We start from the raw sequence: 25,925 nt of genomic DNA, 5'->3' as shown, positions 1-25,925 counted from the left end.
AGCTATTTTTTTTTACCAACTTATTAAATCAATACAATCTTACAATATGCAAAACGCCCTCCAAGCAACTAATGTGGCCCAAATAATCATTTAAATGTTCTCCCAGTTCACTTCAATTCTTTGTCAAAATATTGGTTCTTTAAGGTACGTAGGTTAGGTTGTATAGTGTATATTAAGCTTTGATCCTCTGTTGTTAAGGTAGTAGTGTATATTAAGCTTGGATACTATGCTGTTATACATATGTGTTTGTAATAGTCAGACGGCTACATTCATTCACATGTGTGGCAATCACACTCTATTTATAGGTGTTGTAATAGTCAGATGACTACGTTCAGTCATATATATGACACGATCACACGTGTGAGTGATCATGGTCGTCCGCTATAATACAACTAAAGTTCAATCTATATTATAGAGAAATTTTTTTTAAATTAAGGATTTCGGTGCAAATCATGGGCAACACAAGTCTATATATATATAATTTTTTTTTGTTAAATATTAAATTTAGAGATGATTTGTTATAAAAATAAAAAAATAAAAAATAAGGAGAATTAATGCATGTGAGAATAAGGATGATAACCTTCCTCAAAATGGTGTTGCTACCGTTAACAAGCTTGTATTGGGTAGATGTGACTATAGTATTTGGAAAGAAAGAAATTATAGGGTTTTCAATTTTTGCCAAGAAATTTTTTGGCTCAATTAGAAACAGGGTGCTGTGGATGAAGTTGAAGAATTTTTTGCTCTCCTCTTTTGTTGTTGATTGCTTTGTTGGTATAGAGTTGTGGTTTTCTTTGTTGCTTTGTGTGGCTTTTTGGTCTTGTCTCTTGTTGTCTTTTGGCTATTTGAGATCAGTCGTACATAGGATTCTCCTTCTATTTAATTTTTACCTTTTATTTATGAAAAAAAGAAAAAAAGAAAAAGAAAAATGAGAAGACTTGAGAAGTTATTAAGCTGCCACAGTGGCACTGACAGAGACCTCGGTGGATGCATGTCATAAAGGGCTCAGGATATCCGCCGCCTGTATATATAATTTATGAGCAGTGATACTAACACCTCGAATACTATTACTTAATCGAATAATTTTAATTGATTATTTATACCCTATATAACTAAATGAATGGCTTAACTTTCTTATTTGTTACACAATTGACCAATTAAAAGAATAAGTTTAGTAATTCATTACAACTATTCGATACAAGAATTATTTTTCGTAATTTATACTTGATGTTTATATATAACCTTATGAGAGAAAAACAGTTCATTTATTATAAACTATAGTTATTGATTATTACCATATATAGAATCAAGTATGATTTTCCAAAAACTGTCAATTATTAAAATTATTTACTTTTTATTATTTGAGGGTCCATTTGCGTATATGCTTTTATAAAATTGTTGACACCGGACATAAATATCCAATCAACCCCTTTTAAGAACCAACCAAATAGTCAATGATAAGAAATAATAATGAGTAGAAGCAGCGGAAATATATGCGTTACTTTCACTGTTTTAAAAACATTTCATATGGTTTAGGCATTTTAGTATTCAAGCTGTTTTTCGAAGGTAGGAGCTGTTTATATGACGACAAGAAGGAAAATTAGTGTTTACTAAGGAACAGAATAATGCTTAAGGAGCACAATACAATAAACCGACCTAGCATAAAATTTTCAAACTCGATAACTGAAGTAACTTCAGTAATACATTACTTGGGTATTAACCAATATAGACTTGAAACTGATTAAGTCTTTATTTTTTTTTACTAGGGCAAACCATTTTCTTCTTTTTTCTTTCATTCGTTTTTGGCTGGATCACACAGAATTTAAAAAATGAATCAGTTTGACATGGATACAGAAAACAAACTCGTTCAATTGAAAAAAAAACCTCTGTATAATTACAGTTTTTACATCTTACAGTAATAAACAAACATGTAAAAAGGTCGTACCAGTAGCACCAAGCTCCCACATTAAGCAGGGTTTGGGAGAGGTAGATGGTAGGTTGATTCCAGGACTTGAACCCGCCGCCACTTCGGAAGACGGATGAGCACTTGATCATCGCGTCAGCTCTGACACTCAATATAGATGGCCCTTTTCTCTTTGCCCCATTGATGGCTCTTTCAACAATCTCTTGGAAGTTTAGGTCCTCCAACAAGTAAAAATAGAAATTTGAATAACTTAAGAGATGGGGCTAGTGATCTTCCACCTCCCCCTTCTATTCAAGCAGACCAACCACAACAGTAAAAAGAAACAGAGTAACAAAGCCAAAAAATATATAGAAATAAAAAAAAGAGAATAAAAGTTCTCAACTATCAACAGCATTTGCCAAACAGGGTGGTGATGGTGACGGCTGGTTCTGAGCCTCAGACTCAGCATCAGCCTCAGCCACTGCCTCTGCCTCTGCCTCTGCTTGGGCCTGCTTCTGCAGCTCAATTAATCTGTTCATCCGCTCAAGCAACTGGGCAGCCTTTCGCTTTCCCCTGTCCGTGCCATTTTGTGCTAAATCCACCAGAGGATCCATCACTCCAAGTTCCTGAGCCTCTACCAGATGGTGCTGATCTCCAGCACAAAGCTGCACCAAAACTGCAGCAGCATTCTCTTTGTTCCTTGGAGAACCATTCCCGATAAATTCTACTAAAACTGGCACTGCTTCTGCAACTCCAATGGCAGTCTTCCCTTCATGATGGCTAGCCAGTATTGCTAGAATGGCTAGCGTCTCGTCAACCATCCCACCTTGAGGTTCTGTGAGCAGTTGCATCAGTGTGGGCACAACTCCAGCCCTCACTGCCTTTCCCTTGTTCCCTTGATATATGCAAAGGTTGAAGAGTGCTGTTGCGGCATCCTTCTTACCCCTTTGGGTGCCTTCATTAAGCAGTGCCACAAGTGGTGGTATTGCCCCACAAGCACCAATCATCACCTTATTTTCATCCACAACTGAGAGGCTAAATAGGGTGGCTGCTGCATTTTCCCGCGCTTCCATGCTCCCTTTCTTGAGCACTTGGACTATACCAGGCACTGCCCTAGAGGATATGATGCTTCCTTTGTTATTTTCACATATGGAAAGGTTAAGAAGTGCCGTAACAGCATGCTCTTGGACACGGGAATCAGGTGTTGAAAGGAGGCCCACAAGAAGAGGAATGGCACCAGCTTCAGCAATGGCCAAACGATTATCAGCATTGCGCTTGGCAAGAAGGCGTATTTCACCAGCAGCAGATCGCTGATCTTCAGGATTGCCCGATTTAAGCTTACGGAGAACAGTTTCTATCTTGTAACGTTCTGCAGGTGAATTTGCAGATGTTGTCTTACTGGGTTGAGAGCTCCGTTTAGGTGGTTCAATCCCGTTAGCCTCACACCACTGGGCTATGAGGCTACGCAAAACATAGTTGGGTGTGAGGACGGTGTTAGTGAGTGGTTGTTGTGTCTTCGGACAAGTGCCATGCCCTGCTTCTAGCCATTTCTCAATACAGGACCGCTCATATGTCTGCAGCAGAGAAAAAATGGGACCTCTTAAAGCACTGTATTACAAGGATGGAGAAAAAAGTAAATCTTTCATCTGTAAGATCCAGATATAAGAATGGCTGTTGTACCCAAAATCAGATAAGGAAAAAGGAAAGAAGGATCTTTAGATGATTATAAACATTTGCCTTGAAGACGATTTTTATCCAAAGCTTTCTAGCATGGCTGAGCAACATAGCGTTGAACTTGATGCCAAGTATTGTCTTTATAATAAGCCTATGCAATTTCACATGGGTGGGCATGTAATGGCAAATCCTCAACTACTGTGATCTTTTAGCAGATGGTGCATTCTTTTGACAATCAATGAATAAATATATACGTATACTTAAAAATTAAAAAGATAAGAAATGATGTAGAGGCATAGCTAATGGACAAAGGGAAAAGAAAAATGGATGTCATGCAACTGACTTTATGAAATCAAAGACCAAGAGGTCCAGGACGCGGTACCTGCCCTGTTGAGACAATGACAGGATCCTTCATCAATTCAAGGGATACTGGACAGCGGAAATCATCTGGTATAAGTGGGGAATTCTGTTTTCCTTCCATGAATCCTTGCCCAGGGCAACTTGAAGGAATAGACTTATCCCTTGCAGGAGGCTCCATATTGGGATTTTCTGTTTGCACAAAATCCTTTATTTTCTTCAATAGCATTGACATCTTCTCTATTCTCTCCCCTGGATCTCCACCACTAGCAAAAACCATCTCATGCAAAGCTAGTGATTCTTGAGTGAGGTCAGCTATTCCCAGTAGTTGCAACTTTTCAGCCAATCTCCTTAAGACAGCTGGATCTGCAGCTGTGACGCTGCTCTTGTTGTAAAGGGATAACAGGTTCTCATACAGCTCAACGTCAGGTGCATCAACCCTTCCTTTGGCTCTTCTGAACTGAGCAAGAACAAGCTCAACCTGGATATAGGACGAGTTACAGAAAGGAACAAAGAAGTTAATATATAAAAGGTAACATAATCTGCTTTTGTGGCCTGCTCTATTTATTGGTAACCTACATACTAAGAGTGGATGAATATAGTTTTTGGACCCTCCTAAAGTCTGTATAAAAAAAAATTGATAATATATTAGGACCTTCGAGCTATTTCCAACTCCGAGATGATCAGAAGAGACGTTGGTATCTAATTAAGGAAATGGTTGACGCATTTCTGTAACAATTAGGGTTTCTATATAATCATCTTATAGTCTTGCCCAGCAAACAAATTAACTTTGTTTATCGAATAAGGAAAGAAAATGATTTCGTTGGGATCCTTAATAATATAATGTTTGGACCTTCGAGCTATTTCCAACTCCGAGATGATCAGAAGAGACTTTGGTATCTAATTAAGGAAATGGTTGACGCATCTCTGTAACAATTATGTATAATCATCTTATAGTCTTGCCCAGCAAACAAATTAACTTTGTTTATCGAATAAGGAAAGAAAATGATTTTGTTGGGATCCTTAAATAATATAATGTTTGCACGAAACGCCAGAAGGAAACTTCAAAAAATAAATTTCTACCTGTTCCTTAACTTCGTCTGTTATGTCAATTTCTTCATATGAAATATCACCCAGAGCTTGTTCCAAATGAGCTGTCACTTCTTGGAACCTATGCAAAATTTGATCCCCCTCTAGAACCTGCAAATAAAGTCAAACACAAGTTTAATTTTGTGTGCGTGTGAGAGACAGAGAAAGAGATTCAAGTCAACAAATCCTTGAATCCAAATTACAAGATGCCAACAACAAAGTTGGATGTGATTTATGCAAATCAAAAGTCATGAAAAACTGACATAAATGGCTTTGTGAACTAATTGTTAATTTGGATTTTCTTCGACAAACCTTGCAAAATTAATTAGAAAATGCAATATAAAAGCTAAGCAGCCAGGGCGCAAACCAAGGATATGAGAATATCAATTATATTTTGATTTTTGGGTTAAAATCTTATTTCTCAAATGCCTATTGAGCTGAACACCTCAAAGTTTATAAAACAGGGTATATTAACGTCCGCAACTATGTGTGTAAATGTAATTCAAATTTTCCTTCAAATATAAAATCATGAATACGGTGACATAACAGTCCATGATTCAACAAATTGCAACAGAAGAATCTGATCGAAAGCCAAGATTGAGATTATTCGGTTAAAAAGCATATGATCCCTACCATGTTAAGATACAAATAGTTGTGCAATAACAAAACAATAACAAACAATAATGGAATTTTTTATGTAGCATAAAATATACTTAAGTTCCAAAATAATTAAAAATAGACAAGAAATAAACATATAGTTAAGATATTGGCAGCTTTCCTCCTGTCCTCAATGTGGCAGAGGAGGAGGTGGAAGGAAGAAAATAAGTAGTCAGTTCCAATTAGACTATAATATTGTCTTTTATACCTATAAAATGTAAGTTATTATTAATAAATCTTTTGAGTTCCCAGCTCCAATTTATAGAATGTTTTACCAAAATCAATCTTTTTTTTTTTTTTTTGTATTTCCTTATTTATTTACTCATGCATATACATATATGTGTGTGTGTGTATATATATAGGGGAAAGCTAACATCCCCACCTTCATGGGGATGATAAGCTTGTTCCCATATTTTTTTGGACAAAAATAGCCTTGTTAAAATTTGTCTACTCATAAAAAAAATGGGTATTCATGTAATTTCATAAACAAATGCCTAAACCCTCCTCTTCTCTATCATGTCCTCTCTCTCTCACTCTCTCTCAACGACATTAAAGGGACCTCGCCGCCCCCAGAGACCATGTCGTTACCGGCCGTCGCAAACCCTGGCCGCCGACGCCGCATATCGTTGTCGTCGCTGCAGATCCGGCCACCACCAGCAAAATCGGTAGCGCCACCATCATTTCTGCCACACAACCACCAACAACAACAATATTTCCCACGTATGAACAAACACCGACACCACCACAACCTGTGTCGGCGTCACCACCGCCATCCCCGCCACACAACCGCCATCACCATCCCAACCCCACAACCGCCACCACCATCCCCATAGTCGACAACAACCGCCACCATCCCCGTAGCCGACAACCACCGCCACCATCCCTATAGCCGAGAGAGAGAGAGAGAGAGAGAGAGAGAGAGAGAACATTGAAAAAGAGAGACAGGTTTTCGGAGTGTAAATTGGGGGGCTTTGTTTTAGAATTACATCAATTCCCATATGTTTTATGATGTGGCATGTTTTGATGCGATTATTTTTGTCCAAAAAAAATGGGGACAATCTTATCATCCCCATGAAGGTGGGGATGTTAGCTTTTCCCGTCTTATATATATATATATATATATATATTTGTTTGTGCTTGGGTGGCAGGGGCTTCTGCCTCCAAACTTCCAATTTTATTTCTGGAAAGTAATCCTGCACAGGATGCTTCTAAATATTACAAATAGGAAGCGTAGGATTTCAGCTTCAAAAGTGTAGTCAACCCCAAATAGATGGACAAAAGGTTTTGTTATTGAGTTACTTTATAATCTTATAAGTATATGCTAGTCACACAAAATAATACAAGCACTTGTTGATCTAACCCATCCCACTTTAATTCTACAAGTAACATCATCTCATATATCTACCTCTCTATGAATAGTCTTAAAACAACATCATCAGCAGATACCATTCACCATGTAGACTGAATTAAGTAGTTTCTTAATATTGAATACTTAGTTTTCAGGGCATAGACACGTTATGAACTTTTAAGACCGATTCACTATCTTTTTCTGCTCCAACCTTGCAATTTTACTTTAGTGTTGATGTTCATATAGTTTCTGTCGCATGAGTAAAGCATTAATTTTCAGTTAATGACAGAGATTTTCAACAGAAAAAAACATTACTATAGCAGCTGAATAATCAACTGTGAAAATAATTTGAGAGAAGAGAACAAAAGCGAGATCCACTACAACAATCCTAAACCCCATCGTGAAAATTGCTTTTCATTGCTCAGAAAATATAGGGGAAAAAAATGAACTAAACCTATTAATCTTAGATTCTTACTTGAAATACAAAAATCTCCTCCACTCAGCTGAGCTACTTTAATATATATATTAAGTTCTAATCTGTTTCTAAATAACTTTTAATTAATTGAATGAGATTCTCATCTTCTTATCAAAACACATACACCTATAATGATTTAATTAGTTGCACGCCATTTCATTTTTTCACATACATTACTTAAACTTGAAGTAAACACCCCTTTTGTATCTAAGATTCTAAAAACAGAGGCACCGCCGTCATACAAATCATACTGTGCCAGAATATCACACCACACTCAAAGAATACATCTAATACATTCAATATAAAGAAACAGATGAAAACAAAAAGATCAATCAAGGCAGTAATTCGGGGTTAATAATGTATGCATGAAAGGAAAGGTAAAAGATACTCTTATATAGAAATAAATCAATCAATCAATTCAGTGCCGGCTGGCATATTCCAATTCCTACATTTAACTAACACTAGATTACTCTTTCTGGCAATGCCAGAGATTACAAGGACCTAAAATCTTGATAGTAAGAACACTTGCCCAAAGATGATGAATTTCCAAATAGAATTTTTATTTTTATTTTTTTTATTTTTAAGACTACCGATATCTTTCTCTGCTCTTAAAATTTTACTTTAAATTGATGTTCGCATAATTTCTGCTGCCGCATGAGTCAAAGAATTAATTATCAATTGATGACAAAGATTTCCAACAAAAAAACCAGCACAATCTGCGCTGAATAATCAATTATAAAATAAAAATAACCAGAGCAGAGAAGAGAACAAATCAGAACGATAAACTGATAATTGTGTTTGGTTGCTGCGAAAATATAGGAGGAAAAAACTCTCTAATTTTCAAGAAACCAGAGAATAATACAGAAAAATATCCTTATTTTCCGTTCTCAGTAACCAAACTGAATCAAGAAGTGCCCATTTTCAAACAATAGCGAAAAAGAAAACAGCGAAAAATCTAAAGCATGTGATGTTAATAGATCAATCAAGCAGTTTGTTCTAAAAGCAGATTAATAAACAAACCGGTTACAAATGTATTGCACGTGAGGATCGAATAGGCACACCAGGTAAATCTTGCTTCCTTCGCTTCCCAATCTGAGCAACTCTCTAGCCGATTCCAAAGCTTCCTTCAACGAATTTAGGGCTTTTAAGGACTGTACAGAGAGCGGCTCTTTGCTCTCTCGAATCTCCTCAAACATTGGAGTCAACAGCTTCAACCTTCTAGCTAGATTACAGTATTGCTTCTTGACCGTACACCTATAGTCTGAAATTGCCGATATTTCGTTTACGATATCAATTAGCTTCTGTATCACAACTCCTTTCTCGTCTTCCATGGCTCGAGCTTAGAGATCTGACTCAAAAATCTGTGATAAATTAATACGGAGATTTTGCTAATTTAGGTTGAGTTCGACAGCTTCTGCTAAAACTGATGGAGGTTGATTGAGCGGTGACCCGAGTAGCAGACCGGAGTCGTCTCCATTAGATAGAGAGAGAGAGAGAGAGAGAGGGGAGAGACTTTTTATTGCTGCTGAGTGTCGAGTCATGGGCTTGCTTAACCAGGGTTCAGATTTAACCCGTGGTTTTGTGGTTCGCAGGACGGAGAGGCGGGGAAGAAAAATCTTTTTTTTGCATCGGCGCGGCTAGTTGTGGCGCTGGTCAACTCGGCTGAGTTCTAATAAAATGTGATTAATGGATTCCTAAAAAATCTTCTAAAAGATGTCGCTTCCTATGATAAAATGGGACCCGTAAATAAGCAAAAGAAAACGTTACAGTACATTTGGATGCAGTACATTTGGATGGATGATTGGGAGGGATATGGAAAGAATTGATGCGCTTAAGTGTTTTAAGTGATTTAAAATAAGAGAAAATAAAGAAAAAGGAGTGTTAGGCACCCCTCCTTATCTCTCATTATTATTATTATTTTTTTTCTCTTTCTTTTCAAAAATGAAAAGATAAAAATAATAATATTTAAGTAATATTTTCATAATTTCGAAAGTGTCCTCAACAATTAAAAAGAGATAATTATTATTCTACTCGTTATATTTAAAATGATATGATAATAATTTAATTGTTATTATTTCTTTTCTTTTCTACCTTCTATCGTATCCAAACAGGAATACTATCATTTCTTTTTCTTTTTTTCTATTTATCCAACTATAAATAGAGATTATTGATATATTTTCTTTTCTCTCATAATTAATATTATTCTTTATTTTATCTCTTGTGTATCCAAACAAAGCCTTAGTCTCTAAACTATTAATCCTATCATCTAATAAAAGCTATTCCACATAACTTAAATTGTTAAATTTTCATTGTTATAATTCCGACTCATTTTATACCTAATTCACATGGATCCAAATTCGCATTGCTTAACCATCGGGAAAAAACAAAATTTCTTATTGCTTAACAAATAAGTTTATGACTTCTCATCAAGTACATATGAGTCTAAGGTTGATACGTTGAACGTATAATTTAGATTTAATTCGTCGTATATAATGTTATGAGTCTAAGGTGTAACGTTGGCATGTTCAACATATAACCCGTCGCATATAATGTTCGGTATTAAATCCACATTCGTGACATTCATATTGAGCTAATCATCCTAAGTTCAATTCATTCTTAAATTTATTTTAATTTGAATTAAGTTCAAACTTATAACTGGGTCTAAGATTTTGAATTAAACTTTTAGTTGTCATGCTTAATTTATAGACTCATTAAAAGTGGCATAATATGTATCCTAAGCTTTTGAATTGGATTACAAATGTCTTGCCTTTGCAACTTGGCTCCACCGCGAGTAAATAGGATGACCCCATGCTAATGAGTTTGACTAAGATAATATAAAAATAAATAGGGTAAATAAATAAATAAAAGGGACGTATTTGTAATTCTCACACCCTGTCATTTCAATCCAATGTGCTAATACAATTATAACACACGATAACTTTATAGTATTATTTAGATAATAACATGCGTGAGTTAAGTCAAGCGGAGGAGACCTATTTAGGAAGATGGACAGTCAGTCACTCCGATAATGATGGACGACAGTCACTCCGATAATGGGGTGTCATATTTCCATCGATTGTCAAAAGAATAAATTTATAGCCTAAAAACAAAAAAAAGAAGGAAAAAGACACCACTTCAAGCCGCGCCGGTTAGCCAAATACGTAGTTGAGAACCGTCAGACAGTGCCAGCTAAGTAATTGGTACTAGTAAATTAAATGAATTTACTATATAAATTACCTGCATAAGGAATGTTTCTGGTTGATTATATATGATGGGTCATTCTCTAATTTGTTGTATATATTACTAATTAAATAAAGTAAGTCTGATAATTTATTATAATAAATCAATACAAGTATCATTTAAAAAAAAAAAAAAATTAAAATATCTGAAAACCCCAAATTAAATCACATTAATTAACTAAAGAAAATAATAATTTTATTTTATCAAAACTTGATAGATGTTAAAATGCAAAAAGTTCCTCTTCAGGGCCTCTATAGAAATAAATTGATGTTGCAACAACTATGAAAATATGTAATATTATTAATTTAATGCTATTGTAATATTTTATTGCTATTGTATTTTCATATTAAATGTTTTGCATAAGTATATGTATAATGCATGAGTATTCCATGTAATACACTGTGTCCTCAATTTAAAGTGATTCAGTGCACTACATAAATTGCTAATTCAAAATTTGGGATGATTACATGATTTAAAGCAAGTAATTTTTACTTAAATAAAAATCTTTATAATTCAATCTGTCCATATAAACTTTACCCAAAAAACAGTCTGTCCATAGATTATAGGAAATTGGTAGCGCATATATGTGTGTATATATATAGCATTTTTTTTTATTTTTTTGTATAAAATATAGAGTGTAATTTTTTTTTTTTTTTGGTTAATTACTTAAAAATGGAATTTTAGAGGTCAAATGACAAAAGAATGAAGTTAAAATCAAAATTTTTAGATTAATGAAATTTTCTCAAAATTTGACGTAGATATAGAAATTTATTGTACATCATATTTTTATTCATAAAATGTCATTCTATTATTATTATGAAATTATGTTATTATCCCTCATATCTAGAAAGAGAAATTCATCTATGGCAACCCTTCTCCCCTAATGAACAACTAACAAATCTGATAAATTCATCCAAAATTTCTGATCATTTGCACTTTTCGAATGATAAAATGGATTTGCTGTTTTTTGTTTTTTTTTTAAATGGATTTGCTAGTGAAGTGGGTGAAAGAGAGAGATGGTCAATAATAAAAAAAAAATATTTATTTTTGCCATTGCAAATGAACATATTTAGAAGGGGCTGGTTTAGTGGTTTAGGGGTGTCAGAGAGATGGAGGTTGAAATGGGTTTGTTGTAAATATTCCACTAAATTGGAGAGAGGACCTTTCACCAAAGAAAAAAAAAAGCTCGAGGGACAGGACCCCCATTCAAGCACAGGCCTCAAATGCAGAGGCCGAAAGACATTCATAACAACAATAGTAGGGTATTTTGGAAATAAAAAAATGATTATAGTAAATTTTCATGTCCACCCGAGACTTTGAAACAATTCCATTGGAAAACTTAATTTTAACTTTTTTTTTTTGTCTTGTGGCCCACAAAACTTCATTTTTATGGGATTATCCCTTCTTCTTTTTTTTAATCTTTAATAGTGTTAAAATAAACTGTCATATTACTAATGCGTAAAATTATTGTGTATTTTACCCAATCTTTTTATACAGTCACATCAGCATATTTTCTTTCTCTTTCCCATTTCTCATTATATTAAAGAATCAACTCTATATTAAGCAGGTTTATAAAAATTATATGGAGTCCAAACATATTAATATTTTTACACAAAAAATATAAAACAATAGCTAAAGTTAAAATATATATATATATATATATATATATATATATACACACACAGTTGGAGATGCTCTAAGAGATTTAGGTAGTTTAAAAGCTGTTTTTTTCTTTCTTCCTTTCCTTTCTTTTCTTTTCTTTTTTTATTTTTTATTTTTTATTTGTTTTATTTTAATCCTAACGTTTCGTTGATACTCCTGTTAATTTCTGTCAACAACATCTAAAGATTTTGCCGACAAAGAAACAACTGAATATGACAAAGTAATTGACCTAATTAGTACCAACAAAATAAATATATAAATAAATAACAAATGTTAAAACTTCAGGATTCATTCAACTCTTTCGATTTTATTGATAATTGTTATTATTTTTATTTTCATTTCATATATGACTAGGGTTTATATTGTTATTATTTTTTCTTCTAGTGGTTTTTAATTATTGATTTATGAATATTTTTTAATCTTGAAGTTTGGTTTGTTAATAATAAAAATTCCATTGTTTTTGACAATATAATCGCATGAACAGAATTTGATAAAAATAATATAATCGTCGTACACACATTCAGTTAATTTTTTTTTACCATCTTAATTAACTTACCGAGAAGTGATACGTCTTTTGAACTTAATTACAAATTCATTATACGAATATAACGTGGTTGGGAATAAGTCGAAAAAAATGAGATGTTTACGGGATTTTGTTTTAAGAGTTTCAACGTGATCCAACCACGTTGTATTCGAAAAATAAATTGATAATTAAAATCGAAAGACCTATCATTTTTCTTACCTTCAATTCTTATGTAGCAATAGAAATTTTATTATCCAATTTCTATTTATTTAATCAACTATTATACGATTTCTGAATGGGGAAAAATCGTCTCCGGACACCCTCTCACTGGAGGGTGTCCATTGTTGACGTGGCAAGGTATGTACATATAGTATTTACCTCGTATGTATATAATAGTACCCTATGTATCTGTACAGAATTCTCCTGCCCGGAGATCATTGTCTTCCACTTCCTCGCCGCCCATCGCCGCGCCGACCTCCGCTGCACCATCCTCACAACCTTCCCTTACCTCACCTTCCGCCTCTACCACTTCGACACCAACCTCGTCCACGACAAGATCTCCGCCTGTTTCCACCATCTCCTCAGCCTTTTTCGGCTGGGAAGAGTCTTTTTCCGGTGAACCCATAGAAGAGGAAAAACTCTTCTCAATCTCCGGCACGGTTGCGTCAGGCACATCGGCTGTCTTTTCGACGGACTGGTGACCCAATTTCTCTCTCTTCTTGGACTACTCGCCGTTAGCCAAGTGTTCCTCAAAGGCCCCAATCGCTTGGTGGATGAGCTCACGGTTCGGTGACAATCCCACTGGAACCAGTAGCTCGTGTAGCAGTCAAAACAGCCACAATCGAAGACCGAAGGCTTGTGGGCATCAGATTTCTTGGCCGATTTATTCTTCTTGTCGTCGGCGCCGATCAAGGACAGGTTCAGAGCTTCAACACAAAGAAAAACATCTCTGTTTGTCGCAGAGTGAGAGGGCACAGATGAAGAAGAGATGGGTATACTTTACCTTCGTTTCTCATCTTCATGATTTTCTTGTGATGAGTGAAGGGAATAGTTGCTAATTTGTGGTGGTGCAGTGGTGCTGTCGACGGTTGCGGTGGTGGTGGAGGAGGACCGGTGGTGAGGATGGTTTTGGTATATTGTATTCGTATCTGGTAAGTATGTATATTGTCTGTAGTATTCGTATATAATAAAAAAAGTAAGATTTAAAAGTTATTGCTGGCTTAGCGCTTGGTCGATGCTGACAAAGCAATGACACGGCAAAGTAGACCCACATGGCTTCATTCCGACCATAATGTCACGCCCCACCTATGGAGGTTGTGCCACGTAGGCGACACGCAGACGCTGAGGAGGACGCTGCATGGCGACTACATGGCATGGGAGTTTCTAGAATCTTCCGGAGTAGTCTAGAGTTATGTGGAAGATTCTAGATATGTGTAGAAATGTGTAGAACATTATAGAAGTGTGTGGAAGGTTCTAGAGTTCTCCAGAGTTGTGTGGAGTAGTATGGAGAGTTCTACAATGTTGTATATATGTATGGAGATGTGTAGAAGGTGGAAGAAGATTCTAGAGAATCAATTTCCACCGTTGGTTAGAATGCATCCTAGCCATCCATTAGGGATGGGGATGCCTATAAATAGGAGTAGGACTTCATTTTGCAACCAACAAGTCCTGGAGTGAGTTTTGAGAGCCTTGTAGAGAGCTTGAGTGTTAGCCTTGTACAAAGCATTCTTTGAAGTAATAGAAGTGTTCTTTCCTTGCCAACTTAAGTACCTTAGTGTGTATGAGTGTGTAAGCCTAGTGAGGAGAGGGCGAGGGCAACTACAACACTAGTAAGTGCACGAAGGGAGTGTGTTGGCTAAGGTGTGCATGGGAGTTAGGCTGACCAAGTACTTGCGAGAGTGGAAACAACGTCTTGGTGCCGCACGGGAGCAGCTAGAGTGGTGCTGAAACTCTAAGCCCGTGACAGTTGGTATCAGAGCAGGTTCGTCAAGGGAGCTTTGTTGGAGTAGACATGGCTAGCGGAGGAGACCACCAAGTCCACGTCTTGGAGCAGAGCTTGGAGGAGAAGCTTGCCACACATTTGGTCTACACGGAGACCAAGTTTAACAGGCTCGAGAGAAAGATGGCGGAACTCTACGAGCTGATTGACGGCATTGCCAACAAGGCGCGAGAGAAGGAAAGGGACTTGTATGATCAGTTAGACGACTTGCGCGTGGAGATTGCTGAGTGCAAGAAGGAGTTCTCCCAGGCGCGCGAGGTCGTGGTGAAGCCAAGGAAGAAGAAGGTGCCGGAGCCCAAGGAGTACGATGGGGCAAGGAATGCGCGCCAGATTGACAACTTCTTTTGGCACATGGAGCGGTACTTCGAGTGCATGGAGATCGAGGATGATGAGGAGAATGTGCAGACAGGCACTATGTACCTCACGGACACTGCCGTTCTATGGTGGAGACAGCGCTTCACCGGTAGAGGCGCAAGAGCAGTTGATACATGGGAGGAGTTCAAGAGGCAGCTCAAGAGGCAGTTCTACCCTGAGTGCGTTGAGGACCTCGCCATGATCAACCTAAGGCGCCTGAAGCAGAAGGGCAGCATAAGGGAGTATGTGAAGGAGTACTCCAACTTGATGCTGGAGATCCTAGAGATGCCGGAGCGGCAACGTGTGTGTTTGTTCATTGATGGGTTGCAGTCTTGGGTAGCCACAGAGCTGAGAAGGAGGGAGCCTAGAGATTTGGCATCCGCAATGGCTATAGCGGAGCGCCTTGAAGACTTTAGGGGCGATGACAAGAGGGCCACGTCTCCCAGAAGGGACCACGGCAAAGGTGGGGGAGACCGTCGCTTCAAGAAAAGGGGCTCGCCCAAGTCAAGTGATGATGAGCACAGCGATGAGGAGAGACGCCCACGCCATGATAAGGGCAAGGACCATGGAGAGAGGTCTAAGGCTAGTGGCAAAGGGGAGCACCGCGATAAGGGCAAGTGGGAACCGAAGTGCTACTTGTGCGAAGGGCCGCACATATTGCGACACTGCCCCAACAAGAAGACCATGAGCGCCCTTGTGAAGGATAAGGGCAAGGGCAGGGTGGACGATGCGGGCAGGGTGGACGATGCAGGCAGCGATGAAGATAGGTGCATGGGGGTTATGCAGATGCTGAGTAGCATGGTACATGACACCAAGAAAAAGGGCAAGGCAAAGAAGGTAGCTGGGGTGCGCTATGTAGATGCGCAGGTTGGTGGCAAAGCCGTGCAAGCGTTGGTAGACACGAGTGCTACACACAACTTCATTACCCCTGAGGAGGCGCAACGACTTAGCTTGGAGATGTGCAAGACGGAGGGCTGGATCAAGGCCGTTAACTCCGAGGAGGCACGCGTGAGTAGAGTGTGCAAGGAGGTGGAGCTATGCATGTAAGGATGGAAGGGCAAGGCTGACTTCCAAGTTGCGGAGATGGACGACCACGACATGGTGCTGGGGCTGGAGTTCATGGACAGGAACAACGTCGTGCCACTACCATGCCTTGGTGCGTTAATGATACTTGGAGGCGAGGAAGGCAAGGCCGCATGCATGGTGCCGCTCGTGGGCAGGAAGGAGAGTCCAGAGGTGGCAGTCAACACGATGGAGCTCGTGAGGACTTCACATCTCCCGAAGGGCGCTCGTACGTTTGGGCCAAGGACATATGCGCAAGTGCTGATGACCTGCGAGAGGCTGGGTCAGCTGAAGAAACCGTGACGAGGGCGTCACGGAAATGGGTGGGGGAGAATGTCACGCCCCACCTATGGAGGTTGTGCCACGTAGGCGACACGCAGACGCTGAGGAGGACGCTGCATGGCGACTACATGGCATGGGAGTTTCTAGAATCTTCCGGAGTAGTCTAGAGTTATGTGGAAGATTTTAGATATATGTAGAAATGTGTAGAACATTATAGAAGTGTGTGGAAGGTTCTAGAGTTCTCCAGAGTTGTGTGGAGTAGTATGGAGAGTTCTACAATGTTGTAGATATGTATGGAGATGTGTAGAAGGTGGAAGAAGATTCTAGAGAATCAATCTCCACTGTTGGTTAGAATGCATCCTAGCCATCCATTAGGGATGGGGATGCCTATAAATAGGAGTAGGACTTCATTTTGCAACCAACAAGTCCTGGAGTGAGTTTTGAGAGCCTTGTAGAGAGCTTGAGTGTTAGCCTTGTACAAAGCATTCTTTGAAGTAATAGAAGCGTTCTTTCCTTGCCAACTTAAGTGCCTTAGTGTGTGTGAGTGTGTAAACCTAGTGAGGAGAGGGCGAGGGCAACTACAACACTAGTAAGTGCACGAAAGGAGTGTGTTGGCTAAGGTGTGCACGGGAGTTAGGCTGACCAAGTACTTGCGAGAGTGGAAGCAACGTCTTGGTGCCGCACGGGAGCAACTAGAGTGGTGCTGAAACTCTAAACCCGTGACAATAAGCTCTGCCATGGACACCCTTTAGTGAAAGGTGTCATGGAGAGGATTACTGCCTGAATGAATTAGCCTATTTAATAACAGAAAATCAATTACTATCCAAGAATATGTCACTGTCTTTCTAATAGTTAGTAAGATTTGGTATTTTTGTGGAATTTTTTATTGGTTGGATTTTTTTGTATGTATTATGTGTCTATAAATTATCATCATATTTTTTTAAATGGTATTATATTTTCTTAATAGGTTTACAATGTTTATTATAAAAAATTTAATACGGAAAATTAAACATGTGACCTATGCAAATGAAAAAATAAAAAATAAGCAGAAAATAAAAAGCAATCGCAGTTGGGTGTAACAAGTTGCAATTAGGGTCAAACCCTAAACCCTGGTATGAGTATCAAGTTGGGGCATGTTTGGTTAGTTTGTGCTGTCTGTTTGGCGCTGAAATGGTAGAATCAGACGATGAGAGCGAACGGAGAGTTATATGGAAATGGGGTCGTTGTGTCGTCTCGTTCGTTACTGTATTCCTCTCTCAATTTGCCCTATTTATGCTTCCTTGCTTTTTTCCCAACTCCTCTCTTTTCATCCTCCTTTGCTTCTCAGGTTCTCTCTCTCTCTCTCTCTCTATTTATATATATATATCTTTTCATCCACCTTTCCTTCTCAGGTTCTATATATACATATATATATAATTGATTTGAAGCTCGAAATGGTTGTTTCAACGCAGCTATAGTTACGCTAGCAGTGGCGGGTTTCGGGAGATGCTGCAAGAGACTTCTCGGATTCCGCGCATCAGCTCCCGCGTTCGTTTTCTTCAATATATTGTTCATCTGGGGTGTTTATATTGCTGTAATTCGACCAGGTACCTATTCATTCTCAATCTCTGTGTTTAATATCAACTAACTGTTTTGATTCAAGTTCCAAATTGTAGATAGGACTTTTGATTACCATTCTATTATATATTGTGCTAATTTGTTTACTTAGTTGTGGAGATGTTGTGATGTCCTTATAGCTATATTAACGGAATGGTGGAAGATAAATACATAAAAAAAAAAAAATTAAAGATAAAATATTGTAGGAAGAGAGAGTACGCACACATATGTTGAAATTGGTTCATTGTATTATCTAGTGAAGGTCAGAAAAATGTTAATTAAGTCTCTTTTAATTCCTTCTATGGTTCCACATGAGAAACTAGTTGAATATAACCTAAATGTCCAATTGAACTATGAGTTACAAGTCTTTTGACTTTCGTTTGGGCCATGGCGGCCAGTGCTCCTAAGATCATATAGGAGCAATGCTGCAGGAATGGAAGATTTGTTGCAATTTAGCTCAATTAGGTTCCGGAAAATATATCTTCTTATGCTTAAGACTTCATTTTTATTCAGAAAATTTTCTCTTGAAATATTTTCTTTGAAACAAGTGGAGGCTAACTGGTTACAGTAAGGGGATCGGAGGTTGGGGTTTGCTGTATGTTGTATATCTTAAACTGCATTTCTCATCATCATAAATGATGAGCCCATATATTACTATCTAACTGGAAATTCTATTATTTGTTGAATCAGTTTCTTTTTACATTGTTACATGAATTTAGTTCTTGGCTTCTAGCTTAACAACCTTAAATTGTTTTTCCTTCTTCGCAGTCATTTCACTTTTGGTGGACATTGTATTCAATGCAGAGATTGTTCTGCTTGTGATTGGTCTATATAGGTCAGATTCTCTTTGCACTTCCAGTATTTACTTCCTTGGTTGTTGCTCATACACAAAGGAAGGTTTTATGTTTAGGGCTATGTGTGCATTATGCTAACATGCATGTTCTTGATGTCAGTATCGTGTCAAGTGACCCCGGTTACATTACATATGGATCTTCCTGTCTTGACGACGTTGTTGATGGCACTATCACTGACGTTGAAGCCTATTCAGAGGTTGCAAATGTTGAAAAGCCCTTCCTTTTAGATAGCATCACATGCAATATATATAGACTTCAAATTGTGGCATGTATAAATAAACTCATTTCTTTTTCTTTTATTTTATTTTATGTTATTTTATTTTATTTTTTACATTCTTGAAAGAGGACCTTGTTTAAGTATGGTGTTCATTTAATTTATCCTTTAAATTTTATTTTTTAAGACTTGCTTCTCTAGTTTTATTTATCTATTTATTAATTATTATTTTTTAAATAGCTTTTATGTGTTTCATGTTTGCCTCTCATATTTGTTGTTCTGTGTGTGTTTGTTGGGTTGTTAAACACAACTGATTTTATGAATGCTTAATATCCACAGAAACATGTTGTCCTAATTTTTTAGTTCTTGGTTTCTTTAAGATGTGCATTCTGCATTCTGAAATGAAGCATCTTGATTAAATATGGGGGGATTCTACTTATCAAAAAAATATATATATATGGAGGGATTCTATTTTTGTTAAGCTTCTATTTTGTTACTTTGATGATATTAATCCTAGCACGTTTATTATTTAATTAAGGTATCTTAGCTTTCATTTACTATCAAATTCTCAATTTAGCCATACAATGAGAATGCATTATCGATTTATTTTACTGTCTTCGTTGAACTTTTATGTGCTAAAAAGTCTTCAGTGTTACTATCAAATTAACAGAGTCCTGTTTCTGCCTGGAGGATACGATATTGTAGGCACTGCAAGGCTTATGTAAAGGGATTTGACCACCATTGCCCTGCTTTTGGAAACTGTATAGGTAGTGACGACTTGTGTGAGTTATATAGTATTTGCCTTCTTAACTACCCTTGGACATATTAGAACATTAACATTTCATTTTTCTGATGAATTCTTATTTCTGTACTGCTTTTAGATTTGGTAGTACTTTTAGCTTTCCATGCATCTATATGCTTTATAGATACTAAGTTGATATTCATCTAATCCAGGTCAAGAAAATCATGTCCTCTTCATAATTCTCCTAATTGGCTTTGTTACTGCTGAGGCTTCTTATGTTTTGTGCTCATCTCAGTGTAAGTTGGAATTCTTCATGCCTAACATAGTAACATGGTTTACTGTATACACCTGTTATGATATAGCATTAAATCAGAAACACTTTTCTTTTCCAAAATCTCTACCAGTCCTCAAACACCTATCCAAAGTGTTGAAGTACAAATAAACTGATTCAAACAATATTTGAGAAATCATATTTTAAAAACGGTGCCAAAGAACCGTAAATATCTAGAATGGACTTTTAAATAATGCATGATGTATCCATGTTGGACACCCGTCAATCCGAACGTGGGTATGAGATATGTGAGCAATACTTATGACATACTAATATTATATTACAAATTTATTATATAATTGCACATAAGCTAGGAGAAATACTTTAATGCTCCTATTATTTTGATGACACGGTATCACCGACCAATTGAATGCTGACACGTAGTGGTAGGACCCACTAAATAAATGCACTTTTGTTTATGTGACGTGATATAATTGGTTGATAACATCGATGACATGGTATCATCTGTGCAGGGAAATCTTTCTCATAAGCTAGCCCTTTATTATCGTTCTAAAATGAGTGAAATTGTTATTTTACTCTAAAAATAAATGAAAAATATAAACTAATATGAATATTTAGTCGTGTCTACGTGTTCTTGACTTTGAAGATGTAACAAATCCGACGCTTGAACACATACCTGACACCTGTGTTCAAGTCAGTGTAACGTAGCTTTTTGGCCATCCATTTATCTTTTATTTATTTTTTTGATGAGGAAGACATTCAAATGTTTTGAAATTAAAAACTTAAGCAAGATCTGGATCTTGATTTGCACAATTATCATTTTTATGTTTTTCAAGTTTCTAGTTCTTAATTATTATTATTTTTTTCTTGTTGAAGTTATAATTTCACTTTTGCATTCTTATCCTGGATTTCAGTTGCCACAAAATCTCAGATCTTTGATATAAGTAGGTGGGAGGTATGTCATTGCTTCCTGATGATCCCTTTTGCAATGATGGTTGTTAGTATCTTTTGGACTCAAATTATTTTAGCATCACAATTTCTACTATTCCATATTTGCATCTTTATTTTATATGAGAATATATATATATATATATTTTTCAGACCTCTAAAAAATTGGCTATTAGCACAATGTTATTTTCTCTTCTCCAAATGCTATGGCAGGTATGTATTGTTTCCAACTATTTGTATCCTTTTGAATAATATGTTGATAACTGATTGGAAATGAATAAAATGATAGATAATTTGATTATCTAACAAGTGATTCTTGCACGCGCGTAGGGGGTGTTCCTGACATGGCATATATATTGTGTATGCTTCAACATCAGAACTGATGAGTGGGTAAGTTGCAAAATCTCTTTATCTATATATTGAAACAATAAATGCGGACCTCTTTTAGTTTGTTTGAATGTGAAAAAGATATAATTAGAACCTATTTGATCATTGGTTTCTCAAACCATTATCTTTTCTTTTCTTTTTGTCTTCTTGAACTTTTCTTTTCCATTAATAAGTTGGTCCATATTGGAGGGAGGGAGGGAGGGAGGGAGGGATATTTATGCCGTCAATTTGTCCTATGGAACTTATGTTCTGCCTAGTTCTAATGCCTTGATATCTACATGTTAAAACGTCTCCTCTTTAAAATAAATCTTCCCTCCAGTTTGCAATAGGAGTAACTACAAAATATCTCTTGCTTGGATGTTTCAAGGATGTGCTGAGAAACCTCCAGTCTTGGAAAATAATTTTAAAAATTAGGTTGCACAAATTAGACAGCGTCCAACCAGCACCACTAGCTTTGTGGAGTCAAATCAAGTGATTGTTTATGAGGGGAAATGAAAAATAAGAAGAAAAAAACTGCAGTTTTGCAACTAAACATCAATGTTTCTGCAGATAAACTGGAAGAGGTATCCAGAGTTCCAACTTATTAACCAGTCTCAACCAGGTATGTCTATTACTTGGCTCCAATAGTTCTTTTTACCCAATTTATGATAGAAATTGTTCAATAGTTTTTTATTTTTTATTTTTATTTTCTGTTCAGGGGAAACCATAAATCATATGAGGTTTAGAAATCCATATGATAAAGGAATTTTGTGTAATATAAAGGAGTTTTTGGCACCATAAGAATAGTACTCAATTATATTTGTCTGTGCCTGTGAGCTTTTACCATTTCACCAAGAGATGGCTCCTGTTAACACACTGCATCAGGGAAACCAACATTAATTTTTGTAGCTCCTGTAAATGTTTTGCTCTGCAAGCCATATATGATCATCGCCTTCCCAACATTCCAGACCAAGAATATGGCTATGTATATTGCATTGGTTTAATGGAAACATGGAATTTGCGGGAAATCCTACACGTAAGCATTTAGCCAACATCAACCGCAGGGTGGCAAATGAGAGTATTCTGATGGTGCTGGAGGGTTACATTTTCGAAGATTCCTAATTTACTAACTTGGAGCTTGCATTTTAGCTGTACCAGAGGATTTTCCTTCCCATCCAAGATGCAATTCTTAAATCATAGGAGTAAGCTTCCAATTTTACCGAACTTGTAAAATCCTGGCCTTGGTATATATACATTTTCTCTGACTGACTTGCAAGCTCTTAACGAAAAGTGAATGGTATTATGAATATTGTGTTGCCAACCTGAATACTTTCCGGGGAGCGTAAATAATAGATAATGATCTGTTTAATGTGATATGCTGGTACCTTCAAGTAGTTCCTTTAATCTTACAATTCGGGATTAAATTGAATGAGTTTAGTTACATTTGAAGGACTAATTCAAGGTGTGGCTTATCGATGCGACAATGTGCATTTCTCCCACTCCCTTCTTTCCTTGGCATCCTCCCAGAAGAGCCAAAAAGGGAAGATTCAAGCAGATTGAAAGATTTTCTAGGGAACCAAACAGCCTGGTTTATAGTTACCTGATTTTAAGGTATAGGGAAGGCTTTTCCCTTGCTTTTCTTGAGGTAGTGTTAAGCTTAAGAACAAGTTAAAAGAGACTGAAGCACTTGCTTATCTGAATAATTTAAGTAACATGAGTAATTTGATTTGGAAAGGAATAAATAAGCATCATTATGATCACAACTTAATTTGGAGAATTTGTTAATGCATTTTAGGGTTTCTCAAAGAAGATATTGATTGGTTATTATAGCAAAATACACTTGCATTCATTTATTGGAAAACAAGTTACACACAACAAAGGTCTTTCAGTCACCAAACTGAGAAACAAAACACAGCACACAACACACTCACACACAAACAGACTATTGGAATGATGGAATCACATTTATTCATGGATGACTTGTCTAAAGAGACGGCAATTTTTAAAAGTTAGCCAGAGATGTCAACAGCCTTGACTTCAGGCTTCTTCACTTCCTCCTTGGGCACAGTGACAGTGAGCACACCATTCTCCATGCTGGCTTTCACCTGATCCATCTTTGCACTCTCCGGCAACCGGAACCTCCTGAGGAACTTGCCACTGCTCCTCTCGACGCGGTGCCATTTGTCATTCTTCTCCTCCTGCTCTTTGCTCCTCTCTCCACTTATCTGGAGAATCCTTCCTTCCTCCACCTCAACCTTCACTTCCTCTTTCTTCAACCCCGGAAGATCAGCTTTGAAAATATGAGCTTCCGGGGTTTCTTTCCAATCGATTCTGGTGTTGGCAAACGCAGAGGTTTCGCGTGCTGAAGCAGGAATGTTGGCGACTGAGGAGGTGAAGAAGGGATCCCAAATGTCTAGAGAAGAGAATGGATCAAATACATTGGTTCGAAGGCCACCAAAGATGCTTGGAACGAGCGACATTTTTGAGGATTTTGAAACTGAAATCAAACAGCAGAGTAGAATTCACGAAAGGATTGGAAGAGAGCTTTGAAGTATTGGATGATGAACTTGAAGGGACGTGAATACCTTATTTATAGTCATCAGAAGAGTGGGTTCTGGTGGAAGAGATGAGAGAGAGAGAGAGAGAGAGTGTTCTCGTAGCTTCATGGACCATCTCTCATGATGCCCTTTCACATCATTAATTTGATTGCCCTCTTCCGTAAGCTTCTACCACATTCATCAGCATATATATTGTTTATTTCTTTTTATAACGTCTTTCAATTGTTACAGTTTGATAAGGTAATACAATTGTGTGTAATTCTGGGCCCACCATATCTATGGGTTAGACCGAAATTAGCGGTGGAAAGACCAAAACTGGCGATGAAAAGTGAAAGTAAAAATAAAAGAAGGTGAAGTAAAAAAAAAAAAAAAAAAATTGTTGTTCTTTTTCACGAGCATTACCTATTCCACACCTTCTACTTCATCTACTCCTCAAAATTTGAAGGCTTCCTGGTTCGTATTTGTAATGGTTTGATGTATTCAAGTCCATTACAAGCAATCATAGGCCCTAAAATATTCCCAATAGTAAAGTCATACAAGTTTGCAATTTTTTTATAGAGCAAAATGGTGAGACGAATTCGTATTTTTCAATCTTAAAGTAAACTTTTCCACCCAACTTTTCTCTTGCTTCTCTCTGCCCTAGCCGCCGCTCCTCACCTTCTTCCATCTGCTTCCTCCCCACTCCCTCCCATGGGAGTGGAGAGGTCCCGATCCCAGTCACTCACTGATTAATAATATCGGTGTGTTGTACATAGCCTATTCGGTGGGTGGATTCATGCCCTTTTTGTTGTATCTCCTCGCTGTCGTAGAGGTTTTGCTGTGAGCAGCGTCTCTCACGTTTCATCACGAGTTTTTGTTCCCGATCTTCTGATCTGCGCTGTTTTTGAGGGTAGCTGGTTGCTGGGTCGCCGGAGTTGGGTTTGTTTGTCTGCTCCTCTATGGAGCTTTTTGGTGTTTTGCGCTGAGAGTGGATCTGATGCATCTGCGTCCTTTGCCGACGTCCACCGTGTCTGATGCCTGTGCTAGTGTGTTTGGTTTTCTCGTCGGTGGTTTTTTTCGATGGGTTCATTACTGACGTCATGGGGTCTTTCTTTAGGACTGTGTTTTTTTTTTTTGTTGTGGTGATTTTCCTTCTCTTGCTGGCACCTTTTCTTTGGCTTGTCAAGACTGTTGATCTTGACTATAAGAGATGTTCGTTTTGGGAAGGTGTTTTATGTGTTTTTGATCCTCTGTCTTTGCCTGATAATCTTGTTGTAGATGCTGTATGGTATCTGGCTTGTTTTCTTACCAGGGTAAAAAAAAAAAAAAAAAAAAAAACCCAGATATGGTGAAAAAAAAAGTTAGCTGATTGTTATTCTTCTATATTTAAAATGTCAAAATTCTTATTTACGAAAAAAGGAAAAAAAAGAGTCAAAATCGTTGTAAATTATGCCCAATACTTATAAAGGACCCCGGTTTATCAAGTAATTATATATATATATATATATATATATATATATATATATATATTTTATCCTTACAAATTAAGGAGGGTGAGACTCGAATACGAGCACACCTGCTCACAAGGCAATCGAGTAATGCCCCTAGATAATTTCCTAATCATCAAAATGATTTAAACAGTAAACTTGTATTTCTAGGTTATTGTAACTTAAGTTATACAATCCTTCTCAACACGTGTCGTTCTCACGCTCCGAGCGTACTCTCATTCTCATGCTCCGCATTCACTCTCCCTC

At 37.2% G+C, this 25,925-nt stretch overlaps 3 protein-coding genes across 6 annotated transcripts; 1 reads left to right on the top strand and 2 right to left on the bottom strand.

Annotated features, from left to right (window-relative positions):
• Positions 1-1,844: 1,844 nt before the first annotated feature.
• LOC132269455 (U-box domain-containing protein 13-like) lies at positions 1,845-9,031 on the bottom strand. Its single transcript, XM_059770645.1, has 4 exons — positions 8,562-9,031; positions 5,015-5,131; positions 3,957-4,412; positions 1,845-3,474 (listed from the first exon to the last, which is right to left on the bottom strand). Exons 1-4 carry the CDS (start codon positions 8,829-8,831, stop codon positions 2,299-2,301), a joined length of 2,019 nt encoding a protein of 672 aa, XP_059626628.1. The 5' UTR covers positions 8,832-9,031; the 3' UTR covers positions 1,845-2,298.
• Positions 9,032-17,590: 8,559 nt separating this feature from the next.
• On the top strand, positions 17,591-23,028 carry LOC132269453 (uncharacterized). Of its 4 annotated transcripts, none has more exons than XM_059770642.1 (11): positions 17,614-17,949; positions 18,074-18,208; positions 18,987-19,053; positions 19,172-19,268; positions 19,957-20,068; positions 20,241-20,324; positions 21,235-21,275; positions 21,422-21,481; positions 21,599-21,658; positions 22,205-22,256; positions 22,353-23,028. In XM_059770642.1, the coding sequence occupies exons 1-11, from the start codon at positions 17,793-17,795 to the stop codon at positions 22,433-22,435; spliced, it is 948 nt and encodes a 315-aa protein (XP_059626625.1). In that variant the 5' UTR covers positions 17,614-17,792; the 3' UTR covers positions 22,436-23,028. The 4 variants fall into 4 exon arrangements, 2 of the variants coding, with proteins under 2 accessions (XP_059626625.1, XP_059626626.1); XM_059770643.1 differs by having other exon boundaries at positions 17,620-17,949; positions 19,957-20,053; XR_009469500.1 differs by having other exon boundaries at positions 17,591-17,949; positions 21,235-21,658; positions 22,353-22,377.
• A 428-nt stretch (positions 23,029-23,456) lies between these two features.
• On the bottom strand, positions 23,457-24,320 carry LOC132269454 (18.2 kDa class I heat shock protein-like). The gene has a single exon (XM_059770644.1). The coding sequence runs from the start codon at positions 24,112-24,114 to the stop codon at positions 23,644-23,646; it is 471 nt and encodes a 156-aa protein (XP_059626627.1). The 5' UTR covers positions 24,115-24,320; the 3' UTR covers positions 23,457-23,643.
• Positions 24,321-25,925: the final 1,605 nt, after the last annotated feature.

Source organism: Cornus florida, unplaced genomic scaffold, assembly GCF_030987335.1.
Source record: "Cornus florida cultivar Cherokee Brave unplaced genomic scaffold, ASM3098733v1 CherokeeBrave_3.0.0_Hap2_Chr08, whole genome shotgun sequence".
NCBI classification, from domain to species: Eukaryota; Viridiplantae; Streptophyta; class Magnoliopsida; order Cornales; family Cornaceae; genus Cornus; species Cornus florida.
The sequence above is the reverse complement of the archived record's forward strand: the minus strand, read 5'-3'. Positions and strand labels throughout refer to the sequence as shown.